Source organism: Acinonyx jubatus, chromosome B1 (genome assembly GCF_027475565.1).
Source record: "Acinonyx jubatus isolate Ajub_Pintada_27869175 chromosome B1, VMU_Ajub_asm_v1.0, whole genome shotgun sequence".
In the NCBI taxonomy this organism is placed as follows: domain Eukaryota; kingdom Metazoa; phylum Chordata; class Mammalia; order Carnivora; family Felidae; genus Acinonyx; species Acinonyx jubatus.
This window is the reverse complement of record NC_069382.1, coordinates 80,189,343-80,211,709: the sequence shown is the minus strand read 5'-3', so window position 1 is coordinate 80,211,709 and position 22,367 is coordinate 80,189,343. Positions and strand designations below refer to the sequence as shown.

Sequence of the window (22,367 nt, the reverse complement as noted above, 5' to 3'; positions counted from 1 at the left end):
GGATGCCATAACAAAATATCATAGATTGGGTGGCTTAAAAAACAGCAATTTATTTTGGTCACAGTTCTGGAGACTGGGAGTCAAAGATCAAAGTACCAGAAGAGTTGGTGTCTGGTAAGAACTCTTGAGTTGTAGACTGCCACTGTCTCACTGTGCGCTTATGTAAACTCTTCTTGTGCATGTGGGGGAGGGGATGGTGGTGGCAGACAGAGCTCTCTGATGTATCTTCTGACAAAGACACTAATCGTATTGGATCAGGGTCCCACCCTTATTACCTCATTTAACCTTAATTGCTTCCTTAAAGGTCCCATCGCCAAATGTGGCCACACTGGGGGTTAGGACTTCAACATATGGATTTTGGGGAGACACAAACATTCAGTCCATAACATTCAGCTCCTGGCCCAGTTTATGCCTTCAACATTTTGCTTAGAAATCTCTTCAGCTAAATATCCAATTTCATTGTTTACAAGTTCTATCTTCCACAAAATACTAGAACACAATTCAGCCAACTTCTTTGCCAGTTTGTAACAAGGATCACCTTTCTTCTAGTTTCCAATAACCTATTCTTCACTTCCATCTGAGACTTCCATCTGAGAGTGATCTTTAAAATCCATATTTCTACCAATATTCTATTCATGATTATTTAAGAAAATGGAGGTTTTCTCTCCAGCTCTCCTCTTTTCCTTAAGAGATCCCACTAGAATCACCATTGACGTCCATTTTTCTACCAACAGCATCTTCATGGAAATCTAGGCTTTTTAAAGCACATGTCTCTGGGGCACCTGGGTAGTTCAGTTGGTTAAGTGTCCAACTTCGGCTCAGGTCATGATCTCACAGTTCACCAGTTCAAGCCCCATGACAGGCTCTATGCCAACAGCTCAGAGCCTGGAGCCTGCTTCAGATTCTGCACCTCCCTCTCTCTCTGCCCCCTCCTGCTTGTGCTCTCTCTCTCTCTCTCTCTCTCTCTCTCTCTCTCTCTCAAAAACAAAACAAAACAATACAAAAGGCACATATCTCCAAAATCCTCCAGCCTTCACCCATTACCCATTTCCAAATCTACTTCCACAACTTTAGGTATTTGTTACAATCAGCATGCCTACTTCATGGCAACAAATATATCTGCTCAGGCCATTATGACAAAATACCATACCGTGTGGCTCAAACAACTGAAATTTATTTTCTCAGTTTTGGAGGCTAGAAAGATCAAGGTCCAGCAGGGTTCAGTTTCCTACTTTCAGTTCTCTTCTTGGCTTACAGATGGCTACCTTCTCAGTGTGTCTTCACATGATCATTCCTTGGTGAATGTGGGAGGAGAGAGAGACAGGGGGCAGGGGGAGGCGGCACCTCTCTGTTGTTTTTTCTTATAAGGAGACTAATCCTGGTGGATTAGGGCCACACACTTTTTACCCCATTTAACCTTAATTACTTCCTTAGGGCTCCTCTATCTCCAAATAAACCCATACTGGGGGATAGGTTTTCAACCTGAATTTTAGGAGGACACAAACATTCAGTCTCTAACAGTCTCTAACTATTTTCCAACTCCCTTGTAATTTCTTCTTGACTCACTGGCTGTTTAATTTTCACAAATGTGGAATTTTCCACTTTTCCTTCTGTTATTGATTTCTAACATCATCGTGTTGTGGTCAAAGAAGATACTTTGTGTGATACCTATATTTTAAAATCTGTTTTAAATTTAAAATTCGTTACCTAACATATGTCTATCCCAGAGACCTTTCCATGTTCACTTGAGAAGAATGTGTATTATGTTGTTATTGAGTATTATATATATATATATATATATACACACACACACACATATATATACATATATTAGATCTAGTTGATTCATTATGTTGTTCAAGTCCTCTATTTCTTTATTTATCTTCTGTGTAGTTGTTCCATCCGTTATTGAGAGTTGAGTATTGAAGTCTCCAACTGTTACTGTAGAAATGTCTCTCTCTCCCTTCAATTTTGTCAATTTTTGCTTTATATATTTTTATAGTCTGTTATTGAATGCATAAATATTTACAATGGTTTTATCTTTATTGTATAAAATGTTTTATTAATATATAATGTCTCCCTTTGTCTCTTGTGACCTTTTTAAATTTAAAGTCTATTTTGTCTGATAATAATATAGCTAGCTACCTCTGCTCTCTTTTGGTTACATTCGCACAGAATAACTTTTTCTACCTTTTCACTTTCAACCAATTTGAGTATCTGGATCTAAAGTTAGTCTCTTATAGACAGCATATAGTTGGATCTGGTGTTTTTTTTTTAAAGTTTATGTATTAATTTTGAGAGAGAGAGAGAGAGAATCCCAAGCAGACAATCCAATGCTCAGCAGGCTCATGGGATGAGGGCTCGATCCCATGACTGTGAGATCATGACCTGAGTTGAAATCAAGAGTCAGATGCATAACTGACTGAGCTACTCAGGTGCCCCTGGATCTGTGTTTTAATCCAGTCTGCCAATATCTGTCTTTTGACTATAAAGTCTAATAAGTAATTGTTGATAACTAGGTATTTACTTCTGTCACTTAGCTATTTATTTTCTATATGCTTTATAACTTTCTTATCCTTCATTTCCTGCATTTGATCTTTTTTTGTATTTAGTTGATTTGGGGGGAGTGAAATGTTTTAATTATCTTCTAATTTTCTTTTATGTATATCCTATAACAATTTTCCTTGTGGTTACCACGGAGATTACATTTAACATCATAAAGTTATAACACTGTAATTTGAATTTATATCAGATTAATTCCAAAAAGATACAAAAGTTCTGCTTTTTATAGTTCTATCCTCACCCCTTCGGTAAATGTCGCAAAATTATGTCTTTGTACATTATGTGTCCAAGAACTTAAATCAATAATTATTTTTAAAAATGCACTAGTCTCTTAAAATTATGTAGGAAACAAAATGTGTGGTTACAAGTAAAATTCTCAATAACACTAGCTTTTAGACCAATAAATTTTAAAAATGTATTAGTCTTTTAAGTCATGTGGAAAATAAAAAGTGGAGTTATACACTGTTGAAATCTTTATTCTTCATACAGCTTCAAGTTATTATCTAACATCCTTTTATTTCAATCTTCAGGACTCCCTTTAATATTTCTTGCAGGGCAGATCTAGTGATAAAGAACTCCCTCAGATTTTGTTTATTTAGGAATGTATTAATTTCTCCCTCACTTCTGAGAAAAGTTTTGCTGGATATGAGATTGTTGGTTGACAGATTCTTTTAATACTTTGAATATATCAGCCCACTGCCTTCTGACTTCCAATGTTTCTGATGATAAATCTGCAAAAAATCTTACTGAGGATCTCTTGTGTGTAACCATTTGTTTTCCTCTTGCTGCATTCAATATTCTGTTTTACTTTTTGACAGTTTGATTATAACGTGTCTTGGTGTGTATCTCTTTGATCACCCTACTTGGAATTCATTGAGCTTCTTGGATGTTTGTCTTCATGTCTTCCATCAAATTTTTTGACGTTTTCAGCCATTATTTCCTCAAATGATCTCTCCTTCCCTTCCTTTCTTTTCTTTCTAGGACTCCCACAATGTGTAAGTTGGTCCACTAGATGGTGTCCCACAGGTTCCTTAGGCTCTCTTATTTTTTTTTTCTGTTCTTCACACTCGATAATTTCAATTGTCCTATCTTCAAATTTGCTGAATCTTTCTCCTATGATTCAAATCTGCCTTTGAATGCCTCTAGTGAAATTTCTACTTCACTTATTATACTTTGCAACTACAGAATTTCTTTTTGGCTTCTTTTTAAACTTTCTGTCTTTGGTAATATTCCATTTTGAACATACATTTTTTTTCTGGACTTTTCCCACATCTTCCTTTAATACTTTGAGCATCATTATGATAGTTATTTTGTCCAGTAGATCTGCCTTTTGGTCTTCCTCAAGAATAGCTTCTGTTTGTATATTTTTCTTTTCTTTTCTTTTCTTTTCTTTTCTTTTCTTTTCTTTTCTTTTCTTTTCTTTTCTTCTTCTTCTTCTTCTTCTTCTTCTTCTTCTTCTTCTTCTTCTTCTTTTGAAGTGCATAAAAGTCTTTCTTTCCTTTGAATGGGCAATACTGCTTAGTTTCTTGGGTAAAGGTTTTTTTTCTGCTTAGTTTCTTTATATGCTTTGAGATATTTTTGTTGAAAATGGACATTTGAATCTAATAATGTGGTATCTCTCAAAATCAAATTCTTCTCCTTCAAGGGTTTGCTATTTTTTATTTTTTATTTTTGTTTTGATCCTTGTAGGCTATCTCCTTGCTGAGGATCAGCCTGAAATATAAACAAGGTCTTTGTAGGCCTTTTCTGAGCCTGTACCTTTCCCTTGGCATGTGAAATGACTTTCTAATTTCCTTTTATTATGCAGCTGCTTTTGAATGTCCTAGTCTTTAATGTGTGGCTCTCATAAGGGCAGAAAGATAAAAATTATGGGTAATAAATGAAACAAAGTGCCAGCTCATCAAATCCTCTGGCATTCATTTGTGCCAGAGAGGGAAAGGCTTACAGCAATGGAGTGGGGGGTGGGGTGCAACCATGGGTGGCCACTTCTGTGTCTGCACTTACATGACTAGAAGCAGCAATCAGAACTCAATATCAGATATTCAATATTTAAAGGACAGGGTCCTGGTGTGCCTGGGTGGTTCAATTAGTTGAGTGGCCGACTTCAGCTCAGGTCATGATCTAAAGTGGGTTCAAGCCCCACATCAGGCTTTCCACTGACAGCATGGAGCCTACTTCAGATTCTCTGTCTCCCTTTCTCTCTGCCCTTCCTCCGCTTGCACACACACACACACACACACACACACACGTACACACACACACACACACACGCATGCACACATTCTCTCTCTCTCTCTCAATAATACACATTAAAAATAAATAAACAAATGACAGGGTCTTTAATGTTCACCCTGGCTCCTGCAAGTTGCATGTAAGCTGCTCAAAGATTATCTGCATAGCTGCCTGCCTTGACCTGGGAGTGGAAGATAGGGGGGCTACTACTGTGCTAAGAGTTGAAATTGATTGAAATTAACTTCCAAGCCTTCCTTTAGAATCTGCAAGCCTTCAATAGACTCCAGGGTTCCAAAATAGTTACAGAAGAGATTCTGCAGTGTGATTATTGTCTAGGTGAGAAGAAAGATTTCTGATGCTTCCTACTCCATCTACCCAGAATCCTCCTCCCCAGCTAAATATTTTCAATAAATACAGAGTCTGCAAATATCAACATTGCTATGAATTGAAGTGTTTTCTTTCTTTTAAAGTAAAAAAAGAAAGAAAGAAAAAAAAAAGAAAGTTAACATAACCACCTGTTTCTACTTGGAAGAAATTCTAGAGTGCAAATGCATTTATAGAGAATACTGCCTCATGACATCATAAAAAAACCATGGTCTGACATCACATGATTCCTATAACATACAAATATTATTCTTTTTTTTAAATATTATTCTTAATGATGCCAAGATTTTGTGACTCAAGATGTGGAGTTAAAGGAAAGAGAAATGAGATCCTTAAGTAAAAGAAACTTACATGCATGTGAAATCTGGACTCAGAGAGCTGAATTCATGCTGTATCCTGGAACACAAATGAAATGTAATATATTCATTCACTCCTTCCTTCCTTTCTTCATTCCTCTCTTTCTTCCTTCCTTTCTCCCTCCCTCCCTTTCTTCCCTCTCTTTCTTCCCTCTCTCCTTTTCTCCCTCCCTTCCTCCCTCCTTCCCTCTCTCCCTCTCTTCCTTCCTCCTTCCTTCCTTCCTTCCTTCCTTCCTTCCTTCCTTCCCTCCCTCCCTCCCTCCCTCCCTCCATCATTAAACAAAATTATTGTATACCATCATATCACAAGCACTGTCTTAGACACTGGATATAAAACAGCGAACAAAAAGACAAAGTCTCTTTCTCATGGAGTTTACATTCAGACAGACTAAAAATAGTAGATACAACAAATAAATTATGCATTATGTTCAAAGGTAGTAAATGCTATGGAGAAAATATAAAGTGGGAAAAGGGAATGAGGAGTGTCAGGGTAGGTAAAAGTGCTGCTATTTCTTCTGTAGTGTTTAGTGTTAGGGAAGCCCTCATTGTAGTAAATAATTTACAATATTTGAATCATAGTCAATTCAGTCAGTAGTTAAACCTTCCTTTAAATCAGTTAATATACAATACCCAAATTAGCCTAACTTTCTCCACCTGGAGAATCTTTTGATCTTTTTCCTTATTAAATTAAAATGTACCAAAATGCCGTGCTCGTTGCTTAGTGTGTCAGGCAGTTTGACATAAAAAAAAAAAAAAAACCCTGAATAAATACCCCTCCACCCCTATCCCAGAGGTGTATGCAATTATTAGAGTGATTCTTTAAAGGACTTGTTAAAATGCCAAAATAGTGCCACAGAAAACATGTGAAATAAAGATTTAAGTTTTCTTTATGAAAAAAAAAGTGTTTAACAAGGGTTTATGGGGTTTTATAAAAACACCTTAACACCTTACAGACCTAAGGGGGAAAAAGCTCTATTTAAGTATCATGCACCAATAGCAGACCACCCAATGCTGATGACTAGAAGCCTCAAACAGACCCATCCTTGGGAGCCTATGTGGAGACCCTAATTTTATGGTCATTTTAATTGTATTTGGGTTATTACCTCATGCCCCAGCAAACACCTACAGTATTTAATAAAAATGAGCACAGAACACTGTTCTAGTTAAAGTATGTACCCAAATCATAAACTAAGTATGCTTCACCATAAATTAACTGGGTGTTTAGTGTTTCTTCGCCTTTAAGTTATATTTATTTTTCTTATAACATGGTATGCTTCACTATATACCAAATCAACGCTAATTGACTTAGCATTTAGATGCACTCTTCTATCTCTGGCTCATAGATCCACAAACACACCTGCCCTACATATTATAAAGTGATAAGTACAGTTAATCAGATATTCAAGAGAACAACTATATTAGATCACTGGAACTGAAAAGCAAATAAATCTTGAAAAGAAAGGAAAAAGAAAACTCATTTTGTGTTTGTCTAGATTCTAGCTATAGTGCTACTAGTTATATCATAGTTGAGTCAGATATAAGGAGTTTTGGTCTTCCTCTGCAAAACAAAAGGAAATATCTTGAAAATCCACACTCCTTCATTTTGTATTTGTCTATGGTCTTAAAGATGGAATCTTAATTTTTTTGCTTCAGTGCCCTTCAGAAAAAAATTAACAGATGAGGACAACATATAGCATTTAGAATTGATGTTCTTTACTGCCATGACTGACTAGCTATTCTAGCACCATTCCCTTAATTACCAAATGTGTAGTTCCTTCTATTTCCTTACCTAGTCATTCCATAACCCATGAAATTTAGATCTGCACAACCCTCCCCCTACAACATCACACTAAAAGAGTTCTTGTTTTGTTTTTTAATTTTTTAAAATGTTTTTTTTTTACTTATTTTTGAAAGAGAGACAGAGTGCTAGCTGGAGAGGGGTAGAGAGAGTGGGAGACACAGAACTGGAAGCAGGCTCTAGGCTCTGAGCCATCAGCACAGAGCCTAACATGGGGCTCAAACTTGTGAGCCATGAGATCATGACCTGGGCCAAAGTTGGAAGCTCAACTTACTGAGCCACCCAGGTGCACCAAAGGAATTCTTGTTTCAGTCTCCCCAAATCTCCTAACTGCCAACATTGCTGGTCTTTTTTTAGTCTTCATTTGATTTGACTTCTCTGTAACTTCTACCTTATAGAGTACTTCCTCCATAAAACTCTCTCTGACTTGGGCTTCCACACCACCACCATCATGGTTTCCATCCTCCAGTCTTAGAAAACCTTCTCAGTCTCCTACACTGGCTTCTTTTTCTCTGAACATCTTTTAATTATAGATAATCCTATATCCTCCTGTACCTTCTTCTCTTTGCATTCTGCAAACATTCCTTGAGTGATTCTATCAATCTATATGGTTACAATACAAATTGAATGTGTGACGTGCCGTCCTCCAAGAAAAACAGATTCCTTCCCCCATGTTCCCAATTCTGAAAAGAGAGATATCACCTGCCAGATGCTGGTGCCAGAAACCTAGATGTCCTTCACCTTTCATGTAGGGTTACCTGATTTAGAAATTAAAAATACAGGGCCTTCAATTGAATCTTAATTTCAAGTAAACAATGAATAATTTTTCAGTGTTAATATTTCCCAAATACTGAAATTTAACTGAGCATGTTATATTTTATGTGGCAATCCTACCTCTACATTTAATCAAACATCAAGCTCTTAATCTCTTCAAGTCCTTTTATTTCCCATTGCCTCCCTCCTAGACCTAACCACCATTGTCTATTGCTTAGATCTCTAAAATAGCCTTCCAATCAGACTCCTTGAATGCTCCATGACCCCCTAAAATCCATTTCCTACACAGCAAACAGAGTGATCTCTTTTTTAAAGTTTATTTATTGTGTGTGAGAGAGAGAGAGAGTGGGGAGTAGGGGACGGAGGGAGAGGGAGAGGGAGAGGGAGAGGGAGAGGGAGAGGGAGAGGGAGAGGGAGAGAGAGAATCCCAAGTAGGTTCCAAGCTCAGTGCAGAGCCTGACATGGTGCTCAATTTCATGAACTGTGAGATCATGACCTGAACTGAAATCAAGAGTCAGATGCTTAACTGACTGAGCCATCCAGGCACCCCCAGAGTGATTTTTAAAAGCAAACAAACATGAATTACATTATGACATTCATCCTCTTACTTCCCATCAACACATCTCTTACTATTATCACCTTAATGCTGGCTTCTGCCTACTTCTCCATCCTATATTTTCGTGATTCAATTTAGTTTACTATGTTTGACTACAATTATCTTATTTCAATTCTTCAAATTCCTTTTGGGCCTTTCTGCCTTCCCACATACTGTTTCCATTGCCCTGGACTTTATAGACCACTGATAACAGAATTTGTACTTTATTGAAGTGAAATTCACATAAAAGAAATTTAATCATTTTAAAGCAAACAATTCAGTGGAATTTAGTAAATTCACAATATTGTTCAACCTCTACTTCTATATTGTTGCAGAACATTTCCATCACTACAGAGTAAAACCTTTTAGTCGTTAAGCAGTTTCTCCCCATTCCCACCTCTCCTTATCTTCTGGCACCCATAAACTGCTTTTTGTCCCCATGGACTTGCATATTCTAGATACTTCATATAAATGTAACCATATAATATGTAGTTCTTTATGTCTGGCTTCTCTCATTTTAGCATAACATTTGGGGGATTTATTCATGTTGTGGAATGTATCCATTCCTCATCACTTTTTATGGCTAATAATATTCCATTGTGCATATACACCACTGTTTGTTTACCCTTTCATCTGCTGATGGACCTTTCGGCTGTCTCCATCTTTTGGTTATTGTGAACAGTGCTGTTAAAAACATGCTGGTACATGTATTTCTTTGAATACCTGTTTTCAGTTCTTTTGGAGTAAATATCTAAGCATGAAATTGTGAGTCATATGGTAACTCTGTAGCTTAACTAAACTTTTTGAAGAACCACTAAACTGTTTTCCATAGCAGCTGAACCATTTTACATTCCATCAGCAATGTATGAAGGTTCAAATTTCTCCACATCCTCACCACTTGTTATTATCTGATATTTAGATATAAGCATCCTAGTAGGTATGAGATGTATCTCATGTGGTTTTGATTTACATTTCTCAATGACTAATGGTTTTGAGTATAATACATATACACGGAGAGAGAGAGAACATATAAAGCGTATTGCTTGTTTGTATATCTGCTTTGGAGAAATGTCTGTTCAAGTCGTTTGCCCATTTTTTAACTGGGGTGTTTGTCTTATTAATTTGTAAGACTAGGTTATATACTGGATGCTAAACCCTTGTCAGATACATGTTTGCAAGTATTTTCTCCATTGTGTAGCTCTCTTTTCACTTTCTTGATATTGTGCTTTGATGCACAAAAGCTTTTGAACTTAATGAAATCTAATTTATTTTTTTTTTATTGTTTATGCTTTTGGTGTCATATCTAAGAATTAATTGCCAAATTCATGGTCATGAATATTTGCTCCTACATTTATTTCTAAGAGTTTTATGGTTTTAGCTCCTATATTCATATGGGCATTGATCCATTTGGGGTTAGTTTTTAATGTATGATGTGAGATAAAGGTCCAACTTGATTCTTTTCCATGTGGATATCCAGATGTCCAGCACTATAACAGAATTTTCTCCTAGCCTCTTCCCCATCTCTTCCAACCTCCTCTTTCCAGTCCCTATATATTTTTCAGGGCTCAGCTTAAATGTTACTACCATCTTTGCATACCTGCTCCCTCCCTCTCAGAGTAGATGTCATTCTATTATTTAGATATTGAATAGGTATTATTCTATTATCCCTACTATATGCCCACATTTCACCATGTGCTCAATTTCTGTCCTCCCTGCTACATTATGAACTCCAGAAGGTAACAACTATGTCTTTCTGATTCACCACTGTATCCCCATTGCCCAGTACAGTGTCTGCCATATATATTTGTTGAATTAATAAATATTTGTTGCATCACCTATTCTCCACAATTTATCTCCAATCCAGGCCTCTTTCTCAATCACACTTAAAGACCCTGTATTTAATGAATATAAAATCTTTCTCTTGTTTCCACGTCTGTCTAAAATGACCTATGTTCATTCTTTGCCCTTTCCTTTGAAACATGCTCAAACGTCACTCCTGTAAAGACTTACCAGACTTCTATAGCTACTTATTCATTCCTTCATAGCACCTTGTACTTATTTCTATAATAGCACTTAATATATCATATTACAGTCAATTGCTATAGGTCTAGTCCCACACCAGGCCATTAAGTCTTCAATGGGAGGAATGGGATGGAAACAACCATTGAAACAATGGAAACCATGGAAACAATTGGTGACTAATTTCTACTCTATGGGAAAGTTACATTATATCCAAAGAAGGCCACTTCAGCTGACAGGGACCACCTCAAATGTGGGCCCAGCAATGCATGGTCATGAAACTTTTCATTCTAGCCACAATGTCCCAATTAAAAGTTATCACTTCTTGGCCTTATATGTTGATGGGGTAGCCAGTGAAATGTCTGCAGAGTTGTCAGGTGACTTCTAGAAAGGGTTGAGTCACTTGGGACAGAGACTCCTTTTGCCCTTATTCCTTTCTACTTTTTTCCAGCCTGAAATGTGGACGTGATGGCTGGAACTCTAACAGACATATTGGACCATTATCTGAAGTTGTGACATGACTTTGAAAACAGAAGCCACACGTCAGGATTGGTAGAACACAAACATGGATGATGTCTAGGTCCTTAATGACTGTGACACTTCCATTCCACCCTGTCTACTTCCAAACTTCTTTTATAAAATAGAAAAATGGAAAAATCGACCTTTATCTTGTTTCAAATACTGTTTGGAAATATTTCAAACATTGTTTATTTTATGCAGCTAAACCAGTTCTAACTATTATTTCATATTTTCTTTTTAAATACAAAGTGAACCAGTAAATGATATCCACAAAGATAGCTACAAGTCAGGTGCCTGGGTGGATCAGTTGGTTAAGCATCCGACTTCGGCTTGGGTCATGAACTCACGGCTCCTCATTGAGCCCCACCTCGGGCTCTGTGCTGACAGCTCAGAGTCTGGAGTCTGCTTCAGATTCTGTGTCCCTCTCTCACTCTGTGCCTCCCTCGCTCATGCTCTCCCTCTCTTTCTCTCTCTCAAGAATAAATAAAACATTGAAAAAAAAATTTTAAAAGATAGCTACAAGTCACCTATCTATGACCCCACAGAAAGCACATTAAAAGTTAATGTTATAGAAGTAGACATATATGCATATGTATATGCATACATAAATATGTACATGTATATATATGCATACACTTCCCAGCTCTGTCCACTGAGAGGCCTAGAAGCAATGACACTACAGTAGGAATGAACACACCAGGAACCCAGATCTTGGTTTCCAAATGTCATTCTCCTCATGGCAATAGAAATAACCAGGGATGTGGAGAGAAATGGCTGATTCCAGGACTAGGGCAGGAGAAATACAAGATGAGCTGGAACTTTCTGGCCGAAAAGTAAGCAACAACAACAACAACAGCAACAACAAAATGATGTAGGCATGTTGAAAGGTCACAGAGCCAACTTCTGAACGGAATCTAATAGCTAAATATGGACAATTTGAACAAGAAAATAAGTAGTAATATAATAGATTATAACTCATAGAATAAACATTCACAAGTCCATACTGACTTGTGAATTGAATAAATATTTGAATAAATTCAAAAATAATTGAATAAATAAGTACATGTGGAAAAAGAGACAGCTCTTTATTACAGCAGAATTCCAACTAATAAATGTAGACTGAATGATGGAAATAAGAAAATTACCATTTGGCAATACCTGACTTAGTAATTATTGTAGGCTAGGATAATTGATGAATTAAAAAATTAGTAAGCAAAAGGATGGTAAAAAACAGGATATTACATGGTCTTAACATATCTTCCCACAAAATACTTATTAATCATAAAGGCGAAATAGTAATTGTATATGCAGAAATCTTGCAGACACCTTCTTAACCAAGTGATCAAAATTATCACCTCCAGTGAGACAAACCAATGTCATGTATCTCCTGATAGGCCTGAAAAGGATATTACATCACTTTGGTGGTATTCTTGCACGGAGGCATAATTCAACATGCATGTTTCAACATGAGGAAGTATCAGACAAATCTAAATCAAAAGACATTCCACAAAAATAACTGGCCAGAACTTTTCAAAAGTGTCAAAGTCACGAGCAACAAATGAAACCTGCAGAACTGTCCTAGATTAGAGGAAACTAAAGTGACATGCCAATTAAATGCAGTGCAGAATCTTGGATTGGATCCTGGGCCATAAAAAGAACTTTAGTGGGATAAATGGCAAAATGTGAATGAAGTCTGTACATTAGTTAATATTGTTTCAATGTTAACTTGCTGGTTTTGATTATTATACCACGGTTAGAACATATTAATATTTGGGGAACCTGAATAAAGAGCATATGGAAACTCTCTATTTTTGTAACTTTTTTTGAAACTCTGAAAGTATTTCAAAATAAAAAGTTAAAAAAAACAAATAGGTGTGACACGGAGATATTAAAAGAAATATATATTTTGGTCTTTGTCCCTGTTTTCTGGTTTACAGCTCCTAAATCCCTTGGAATCTCCAAAATGATGTGTCTTTTCGTATGCTAACAAAATAACTGGTGGCTGGGGCTCTTGAATAGCTTAGGTTGGGGGCTGGTTGCCAGGGAAACCAACCAGGTGATTAGAGGGTTGGAACTTTCAGCCAGATCTCTGGGGAGGGGAGAAGGAGGAGCTGGAGTTAAGCACTAATGGCTAATGATTTAATCAATGGTGCCTACTTAATAAAACCTACACTAAAAACCCTAACTATAGGGTTTCAAGAGCTTCCAGGTTCCTGAACATGTCTATATCTAGGTGGGCTGGGAGGGTGGCCTGCCCAGAGGACATGGAGGCACTGCACGCCTTGTCTTATGCATCTTTTCCAACTGGCTGCTCTTGAGTTGTATCCTTTTATAGTAAATCAGTAATCTAATAAATTAAGCACTTTTCCTGAGTTCTATTGAGCCATTCTGGTAAATTATCAAACCTGGGGAAGGGATCATGGGAACCTCTGATGCATAGCCATTCAGTCAGAAGCACAGGTGACAGCCTAGAGGTGCAATTGGCATCCCAAGTGGGGTGCAGTCTTATGGGCCAGCGCCCTTAACGTGTGGAGTTTACACTAGCTCCAGGTAGTTAATGTCCTAACTGAATTATAGGACATCCAGTTGGTGTCCAGAGAGTTGGAGAATTTCTTGGTGTACAAAACCCACAGGCTGGGTGTCAGAAATGCTGGTGTGAGTAGAAGAAATAGTTTTTCCTCTAACAGGTCGATGATTATGCTAACGCATTATTCTTTATGTCAACATAAAGAATGTCTAATGCTATTCATGTCTAATAGAGTTGGCTATCTATCTCATAGAATATTTCTAGAAAAATTTCTTTTCAAATAATTTTTAAGTAGATCATTAACAGTGGGGATCTCCGAGTTACCAATGTTATGGTGACAACCACAAGATATATATATTTTTTATATCTATATATAAAATCTATTTTATATTTTATATCTATATATTTATATTTTATATTTTATATTTTATATATCTATTTTATATTTTTGGATTGGATCCTGAACGGTTAGACCAAATTAGATCTTTTATATCTATATATTTTTATTTTATATCTACATATTTTTATTTTATGTCTATATATAAAATATCCTGAAAAATAAAATAAAATACCCTGAATTAGGATTCAGTATTTTTTGAGGTGGGCAGTAGTATGATGCAAGTGGAATCTAAGAAAATTCTACATGGCAATGGTAAGAAAGAAAGATTTGAAAGAAGGAGGGGCATGGCCAGGTAACAGACTATGATCTAAATCAGAGTGGATGAAGATTTGAACTCTGGTTAGCAGTCAGGATAGAAGGAAGATATTAAACAAATCTACATTTTAAAGTTCAGGATTTGAAATCTGAAAAACAAGGAAGGAGCCACAGATGCTAGTTATCATGGAAAACAGTAGCATCTTGATAGAAATAAAGAGATTGGGAGGGACATATGATGAACCCAATTTTGGCCATGTTGAACTTTAAGTAGTGACAGAACATTTGGAGATATGAGGCTGGAACTCAGAAAAGAGATTCAAGCTGGAAGTACATTTGGGTGTCACTAGCAAAATGTTAATTGCTGAAATCATTAGAATGTATGATCTCTTTGATGGAAAAATAGCAACAAAGAAAATCAGAGAAACAGGGGCTGCAGAAGGGAAAAGACTAAAAATAGGTTCTTCTCATACTTCTATGCTCAATTATTAGCAGAAAACGTGACCACTTTAGTTTTAAAATTACAGCCAGCAACTTTTATAATGGTGCCTATCTTGCAACGACCCTCCGTCTCCAGGAATGGCTTATGGCTGCAGGGGTGGGGTCCAATGGCCATGCTGCTTCATGACCTTGCATCTTGGGCACCGATGAAGAGAATATAAACCTGGTTCAAGGGAAGGTATTCTCTTTCTCTCTCTGTCTCTCTCTGTCTCTCTCTGTCTCTCTGGCATTTACAACTCGGAATGGAAAGACTTTGCTACCAGGAGTCACATTTATGCTAAAGCCCCGTAGAAAAAGTCAACCAAATCCTATCTCTAAGGTCTCTGAAGCTTAATCCCCAAGGTCTGTTTTTCAATTCTCCATAACACATCAGTCTCTTCCAACAAATGCCATCCCTCTCCTTTTTGCTTTCAAGCACTTGAAATCAGTTTCCATTGCTATGAGCAAAACAATTAACACCACTGTCTTAGTCCATTTAGGCTGCTATAACAAAATACCAGAGACTGGGTAGCTTATAAACAACAGCAATTTATTTCTCTCACATCTGGAGGCTGGGAAGTCTAGGATAGAGGCCCTGGCAGATTTGGTGTCTGGTGAGAACCCACTTCCTGGTTCACGGACAAAGGGTTCAGCCCTCATGACCTAATAACCTCTCAAAGACCCTCCTCTGAACATCATCACAGTGAAAATTAGGTTTCAACACATGAATTTGCCCCATGGGAGGTGAAGATGGGGACCAAACACCATAACAACGACAAATATTTAATGACCATTCCTTCAGCGCTACTCCAACTTTAGTGTGGATATGAATCACCTAGGCATCTTGTTAAATGTAGATTCTGATTTATTGGGCCTGGGGTGGAGTCTGGGATTCTGTATTTCTAACCAGCTTCCAGATGATGCCATTACTGCTGATCTGAAGACACACTTGAAGTAGCAAGGCACCACATAACACTAGCTCTTTCCTCAAGGAACTCATAGTCTGGCAATGCAGACAAGCCACATGCCTGTGAAATAAATAAGTAATTCAAGATATCACAGAAAGTACACTGGAGTGATTTTAGCCTTGGCTCTGTTTAATCCTACAGTGTTCAGAAGCACCTGGAAGGCTCAGTTGGTTAAGCGTTCAACTTTGGCTCAGGTCATGATCTCACGATTCGTGAATTTGAGCCCTGCATTGGGTTCTCAGCTGTAAGCACAGAGCCCACTTCCAATCCTGTTTCCCTCTCTGCCCCTACCCCACACTCTCTCTCAAAAATTAACATTAAAAAAAACCTACAATGTTCAAACTTGCAAATCAGTGAATCAAACTGGACCTCAGTTTCTGTATCTGTAAAGGGAGAGTGACAAGATGACTATCACATCCTTCTCAACTGTTAAATTCAATCTGTGATTAGAATTAAGATTAATTACACAAACAGGGGTAATTAATGCCAGCTTAGACAATTATCCATTATATGTGTATAATAAGAAAAGCTATTTCTTTTTTTTAATGTTTATTTCTGAGAGAGAAAGAGAGAGACAGAGAGCGAGTGGGGGAGGGGCAGAGAGAGAGGGAGATACAGAATCTGAAGCAGGCTCCAAGCTGTCAGCACAGAGCCTGACATGGGGCTCGATCCCACAAACTGCAAGATCATAACCTGAGCCAAAGTCAGGTGCCCCAACTGAACCCCCCAGGTGCCCCAAGATAAGTTATTTCTAATAAAAATATACACTTAATGATCTCAAAAATGTGCACAATATATTGAGTGGAAAATCAGTTTAACAATATCTATAATATTGTCTTATGAATTCATGGTTAATTCTAACTTTTCCTCTTTATCTTTTTCTGGATTTCCTACTATTATAGGTAATATTTTTATAAGAAACCCCAAATCTATAATTGTTTTTAATGTTTATTTATTTTGAGGGAGAGAGAGACAGAGTGCAAGTAGGGGAGGGACAGAGAGAGAGGGAGACGCAGAATCCAAAGCCAGCTCCAGGCTCTGAGCTGTCAGCACAGAGCCCGATGCAGGGCTCGAACTCACGAACTGTGAGATCATGACCTGAGCTGAAGTCAGATGCTTTACTAACTGAGCCACCCAGGTGGCCCTAGAAACCCCAAATCTATAAAAGATAGTGCACATCCTTGTCAATCCCTGACTGTCCCAACCCTACCCAACTGCTCCCCACCTGAGCTCTGAGTTGGGGATGGCTCAGTCTATCAATACATTTGAAGCTTCCTTCCCATGAGTGAACAGAATCCGGAATTCGTTTGTCCAGTGTTCCTGGAGGGAAATGGAGACCCCCAGGAATTCAGTTACCATTTCATCTGACTGGCCTCCTGCCCAGCTTCTGGTTTGCACCCTAGCTCCCTGTTGGGATAGGAGCCCAGCCCTGAACCCTGGCCAAAAAAGCTGTAGCTCTTGCTCCACTTAATTCTGGCCAATCCAGGAGATAAATCCTGCTAGCAGTACCACAACCACTACCCATCTCAGCTTCCCCAGTTACTAGATTGTCTGCTTTAGCCCAGGAGACCTCCCAGAACTGAAGCTTAGATAACAGCTCAGATAATGGGATATCCAGCAAAACCTGAGAAATTCTCCCCCAGGCCTAACACATTAGCCTGCCAAAAGCCTTTACAAATGACTTCTTTACATTCACAAGTAGACTGACTAGAGATACAGCAACACGTTTTGCAGCCTAATTCACTGTATTGACCAAAAAAAGCCGCTGTAGCTTCAGAGGTAAAATGTATGTGCTATTCAATCATGGTGTGAGCACACACTTTTATGTCTCTACCCTTACATCATTGGAAAAATTGTGATCATATAACATCTTTGGGACTTGGTTTCCTCATCTGTAAACTGACTGGACAACTCTCAAGTCTGTTCAATTAAAATTCTAGATAAATTTCTTTACCAAGCAATTATATTCACTTTTTGGCCCCATCCTGTTTCTCCCATTGCATTCATACTGCTAAGTATAGCCCTGATCTCACGTTATTATTATTTTTTTAATAGGATAGAACAATCTTACTCTTCACAAAAAGGTTTTCAGTAAATGAGCTTTTCAGTGGAGAAGAGATAACATGAAAATGAGCCTGGAGCCACCAGGAGCAGTAGCTCAGCTCAGGGCCTAAGGTCCTCCTTGCCCAGGTGGTGAGGCAAGGGTGTATACTCCCCTCCCTTTATTAGCTTATCCTACTGTGTCCTGATGCCACTCAGACGTTTCATCGTTTCATCGTTTTCTGCTGAAGCAGACCTTCTACAAAATCATCAGATTCTATCTTGCACTCTCTCTCTGCATGGATACCACTGATTCCATGTATACATTCTATCTACTCTTTTTCAAAAGCATGACATTGACCTGGAATCTTGTGAGGCTGCTCAACACTTCGGATTGACATCCAATGATCTAAGTTAAGACCCAGCTTTTCTGCACGTCAAAGAAGGGCACGGTGTCCCTCTGTCGTGCCCTTGTCTCCTTGCTGGCCACTGCTACTGGATGATCTCTCCCACTATTTTATAGTCAGTTGTATGTGTGAGTTGTTTGTTGTTGTTGCTTTTTTTCCCCCTATGACTTCCTTGAAGACAGAGGTTTTGTCATGCTTGGTCCTTGCAGCTGAGTGCAAACCAACACAAAATACTCCACTCCACACTTGAACAAAATTTGCGAAATAAGTTTTCTTTATAGTTCTTAACAGTTCCTTGCATCCTGAAAACGTCATTTTCAGATAAAATTTGTCATTTTGAACATCAGAGCAAACTTAAGAATTTTGCCTATTTGATAGCAGGAAAAGGGAGGGGCATGGCAATTATTTTATGAATTAATAGAGTCTACCTTCCTCAAAAACAATTTAGGGCAGGTCACAGTGCCCCAGAATAAGCAAAAAGAGGGGGCAACTGGCAAACTTCACCTTACTGGTGCTCAGAAGCCCTGAAGCTATCTCCCCAGAGAGCAGGGCGAAATCAGCTCACAAGAATTCATATGATAAGAACAGAGGCACCTGAAAAAGCACCAGAACATCAAGGCTTACAATAAAAGTGTCAGCCTCCTGGTGGAGCTTGAGCTGGGCTGCAATAATTTTCTCTCTGATGAACTGACTTCAAAGATTCCTTGGGTCACTTGAAGAACATTTGGTAAAATATGTAAATATTAGTTTCTCTTCTTACCTCTAGTAGAGAAAAAGTGCTTTGAGAGCCTAGCAGAGAAGAGAGCTGTTAAAAAATAATTTTCAGAAAATGGTAAAATCATGGCTCCCATACAGCCATTAGAATGAACATGGGTTATAGAGGTTTTTTTTTTTTTTAATCATATGACATGAGGGAACCAGAGAGATGTTATAAACCAGTTCAAAGGAAAAGTCAAAGCAGCACAAATTCACAAGGATTAAAGGAACGTTGTAAATAGGGCCAAACTACTTTTTTCATGTGGCGGAGGAAGTAAATTAAAATCACTGCTGGATCAGACATAATATACGTATCTATCAGTTGCCTACCACTGTGGCAGAATAGCTCAAAGACATTGCACTGGGCTAGAATCTATCTTATCATCTGGAAGGGATTGCTATGCACAAGGCCGGCTTTCCATTGAAACGAAATTTTTTCTACAGAATTTACTTGACCCAGCTGCCCTAACAGCTTTCTTTAACATAACAGATGTTGCGGCCACGCTTTGGCAAGCAAATGACTGTCATGTCATAATTGAATCCTCTACCGGGATCTGAGATGCCAATATTTCATACTGCCTTTTAAAATGCCACACATGGCAGAAAAAAAAAAACCTTATTTTTTAAAGTTCCTTAGCAGCCTGACATTTTCTATTAGATATTCTCTACCTCTGTGAAGAATCAGGACACAGGGTTTTCCTAATAAACAAGGCCAAATTATTTTCTCAAAAAGTAATACTGACTCTGCTCAAATCCTCAGATGAGTATTCACTTGAGACCCTAGGGTCTTGTGCCATAAATGGTGGAAGACAATTTGGGCCTGAGAAGGTTTGAAGGCTGGTGTTAACTATCACCAGGCTTTGTTCACACTTCCAATAACTGCTTCAGGAACAGCATCTCCCTGATGGGCCCACAGTATTTCTGTTGCTTTAGAACTGCTCCTGGGGTGCCTGGGTGGCTCAGTAGGTTAAGCATCCAACTTTGGCTCAGGTCATGATCTCATGGTCATGAGTTTGAGCCCAGTGTCAGGCTCTGTGCTGACAGCTCGGAGCCTGGAGCCTGTTTCAGATTCTGTGTCTCCCTCTCTCTCTGCCCCTCCCCCACTCATATTCTCCCTCTCCCTCTCTCTCTCACTCTCTCTCAGAAATAAATAAACATTAAAAATTTTTTTAAAAAGGGGCGCCTGGGTGGCTCAGTCAGTTAAGCATCCGACTTTGGCTCAGGTCATGATCTCACAGTTTGTGAGTTTGAGCCCTGCGTCGGGCTCTGTGCTGACAGCTCGGAGCCTGGAGTCTGCTTCAGATTCTGTGTCTCCCTCTCTGACCCTCCCCCGTTCATACTCTGTCTCTCTGTGTCTCAAAAGTAAATAAACATTGAAAAAAAAATTTAAAAAAATTGTTTTTAAAAATAAAAAAACAACTGCTCTCAGTGGTGTCTGTGCTTTCTCTTTTATGTCAGTTGCTCAACTGGTAGAAACAAAGGTACAGCCCTGCAAGGTAGACCTTAGATGCAAAGGGAGGAACAGATGAGGCAGCTGAGCTCTTCTTCCCTTTGTCCCCTTCCCCTGGCAATCAGTAACCTCACCCCTTCGCCATCTTCCTCCTGCACCACCATGGGGTTCTCCCCTTGTTATTCTACCTCAGCCCAGGCACTGAAGAGCCTTTGTTCACTATTCCAACTTGTTTTGCGGGCATATCTCTTCTTTGGGTTTCATCCCCTCAGCTCCCTCCAGGAGCTCCACTCTACTCCCTCCTAGTCTTGGCCCCTCCCTCTCCTCAGCAAGGTTTCTCTTATCTTTTTTTCCAGTCAAGGCAGCTGGCAGCTTTCCTCAGAATCTAAAGACTCATGTAATCTTGAGGGAGGCAAAGGCGGCTGGCAGGAGGGATTAGGATCCCCTTTTCTAAGCAGGGAGGAGGGTGAATCCTAGAGAGCCAGGCACTCTGTAAACTACCAACGGGCTGCTTTGACCATAAAAGCAGTTCAGCCTGGCCTTTGGTGAATGTCTATTTTTTTTTTTCAGTAGAATTGTATCCTCATGGACCCACCAGCGTAAGTTAACAGCAAAATATACATTCCAATAGCTGAATGAGTTGACCTGTTGTATGGGGTTACTTAGTATTGTTCATTTAAATACTGGAGAATGTCTGTCAAATACAATGGTTTTCGCTGTAGCACAGTTGATGTTAAACTGTTCTGACAGTAAGTAGGCAATAGGTTCAGCAGCTCTAAAGGAAAATCGTGGTCTGTATTAATAAAACCATGTCATCAGCATTGAGAAGGGTGCATTCTCTACTATTTACTATGCCTTGCAGCCTCCTCTCTTTTAACAGCTGTATCATGTTATATATGATGGATCTATAATGCCAAATTAGGACACTACTCTGTTTTATATACATTTAGAATTGGAATTTTGCCCTACCCTTGGAACTCAGAATGTGTACCAGGATTATAGAATTTGATAGATAAATAGATTCATTCAAAAGATACTCATTGAGTGCATTATTGTTCTATGAACCAGAGATACAAAATAAATAAGACATGGTCTCTGTGGAGAAGACAGTGCAAATGAGTATTACCGCATTTTCACAAGGTTAGGATATGACTGTCAGTCATTGTATTCTGGTGTCAAGGATTCCTGAAACTTTATTAATTTAAATAGAAATGAAATTCAGTGGTGCTGTTATGTATGATACATGGTCTTATGGGAGGACTAATAAGTGATCTGATCAGAAAATAAAATCACCATAAACCCACATTATTTTAATTCTAATATATTTTTTAATAAAACAATAAAAGTAACACATGCTTATTGTAAAAAGTCCTACACAATCCCATCACTTCATTATTCTTAACTATGTTTTTATTGGAATAAAGGGAATAATACTGGTCAGTAGTACATTACTTTTAAAACTTGTTCATTCTTCATGTAAGATAATGAGCTAATTCAGAAAAAAAGGGTTTGCTTAAGTTGGTTGCATCAATCCAACTTGAAGTCTTCCACTGAAATCAATCATAACCACCCCTTTCCCCTAAAAGACAAACAAGTTAAAAAATTATCTGAACTTAATAAGTCAACATGTCATTCCAGGTAAGCCATTTGAAAAGTTGTTTTACAAAATTTGCAGGATATATTTGACTTTTCAGAGTCTTTTTTGGACCAGATGAAATATTAAAGATCAATATGAAATCTGAACAAATTATCAGCAACAAAATTGAATTGGTAATTAATAATTACCAAACAACAAAAGTCCAAAACTGATGGCTTACACAAGTGAATTCTATCAAACATTTAAAG

The 22,367-nt window shown here is 38.2% G+C and overlaps 1 protein-coding gene and 1 pseudogene across 3 annotated transcripts in view; both read right to left on the bottom strand.

The window, feature by feature from the left end:
- ANAPC10 (anaphase promoting complex subunit 10) overlaps nucleotides 1-22,367 on the bottom strand; it is a 309,570-nt gene that overhangs the window by 153,600 nt on the left and 133,603 nt on the right. The window contains exon 5 of one of the 3 annotated variants that reach the window (XM_053216916.1): nucleotides 5,542-5,574. The exons of the other annotated variants lie outside the window; for them this stretch is intronic. Within the exon in view, the coding sequence (XP_053072891.1) occupies nucleotides 5,563-5,574 (12 nt within the window). The 3' untranslated portion in view covers nucleotides 5,542-5,562. Of the gene's footprint in view, nucleotides 1-5,541; nucleotides 5,575-22,367 lie in introns of those variants that run through there. 3 annotated transcript variants of the gene reach the window in all.
- On the bottom strand, nucleotides 11,724-20,686 carry LOC106983656 (NADH dehydrogenase [ubiquinone] iron-sulfur protein 5-like; annotated as a pseudogene).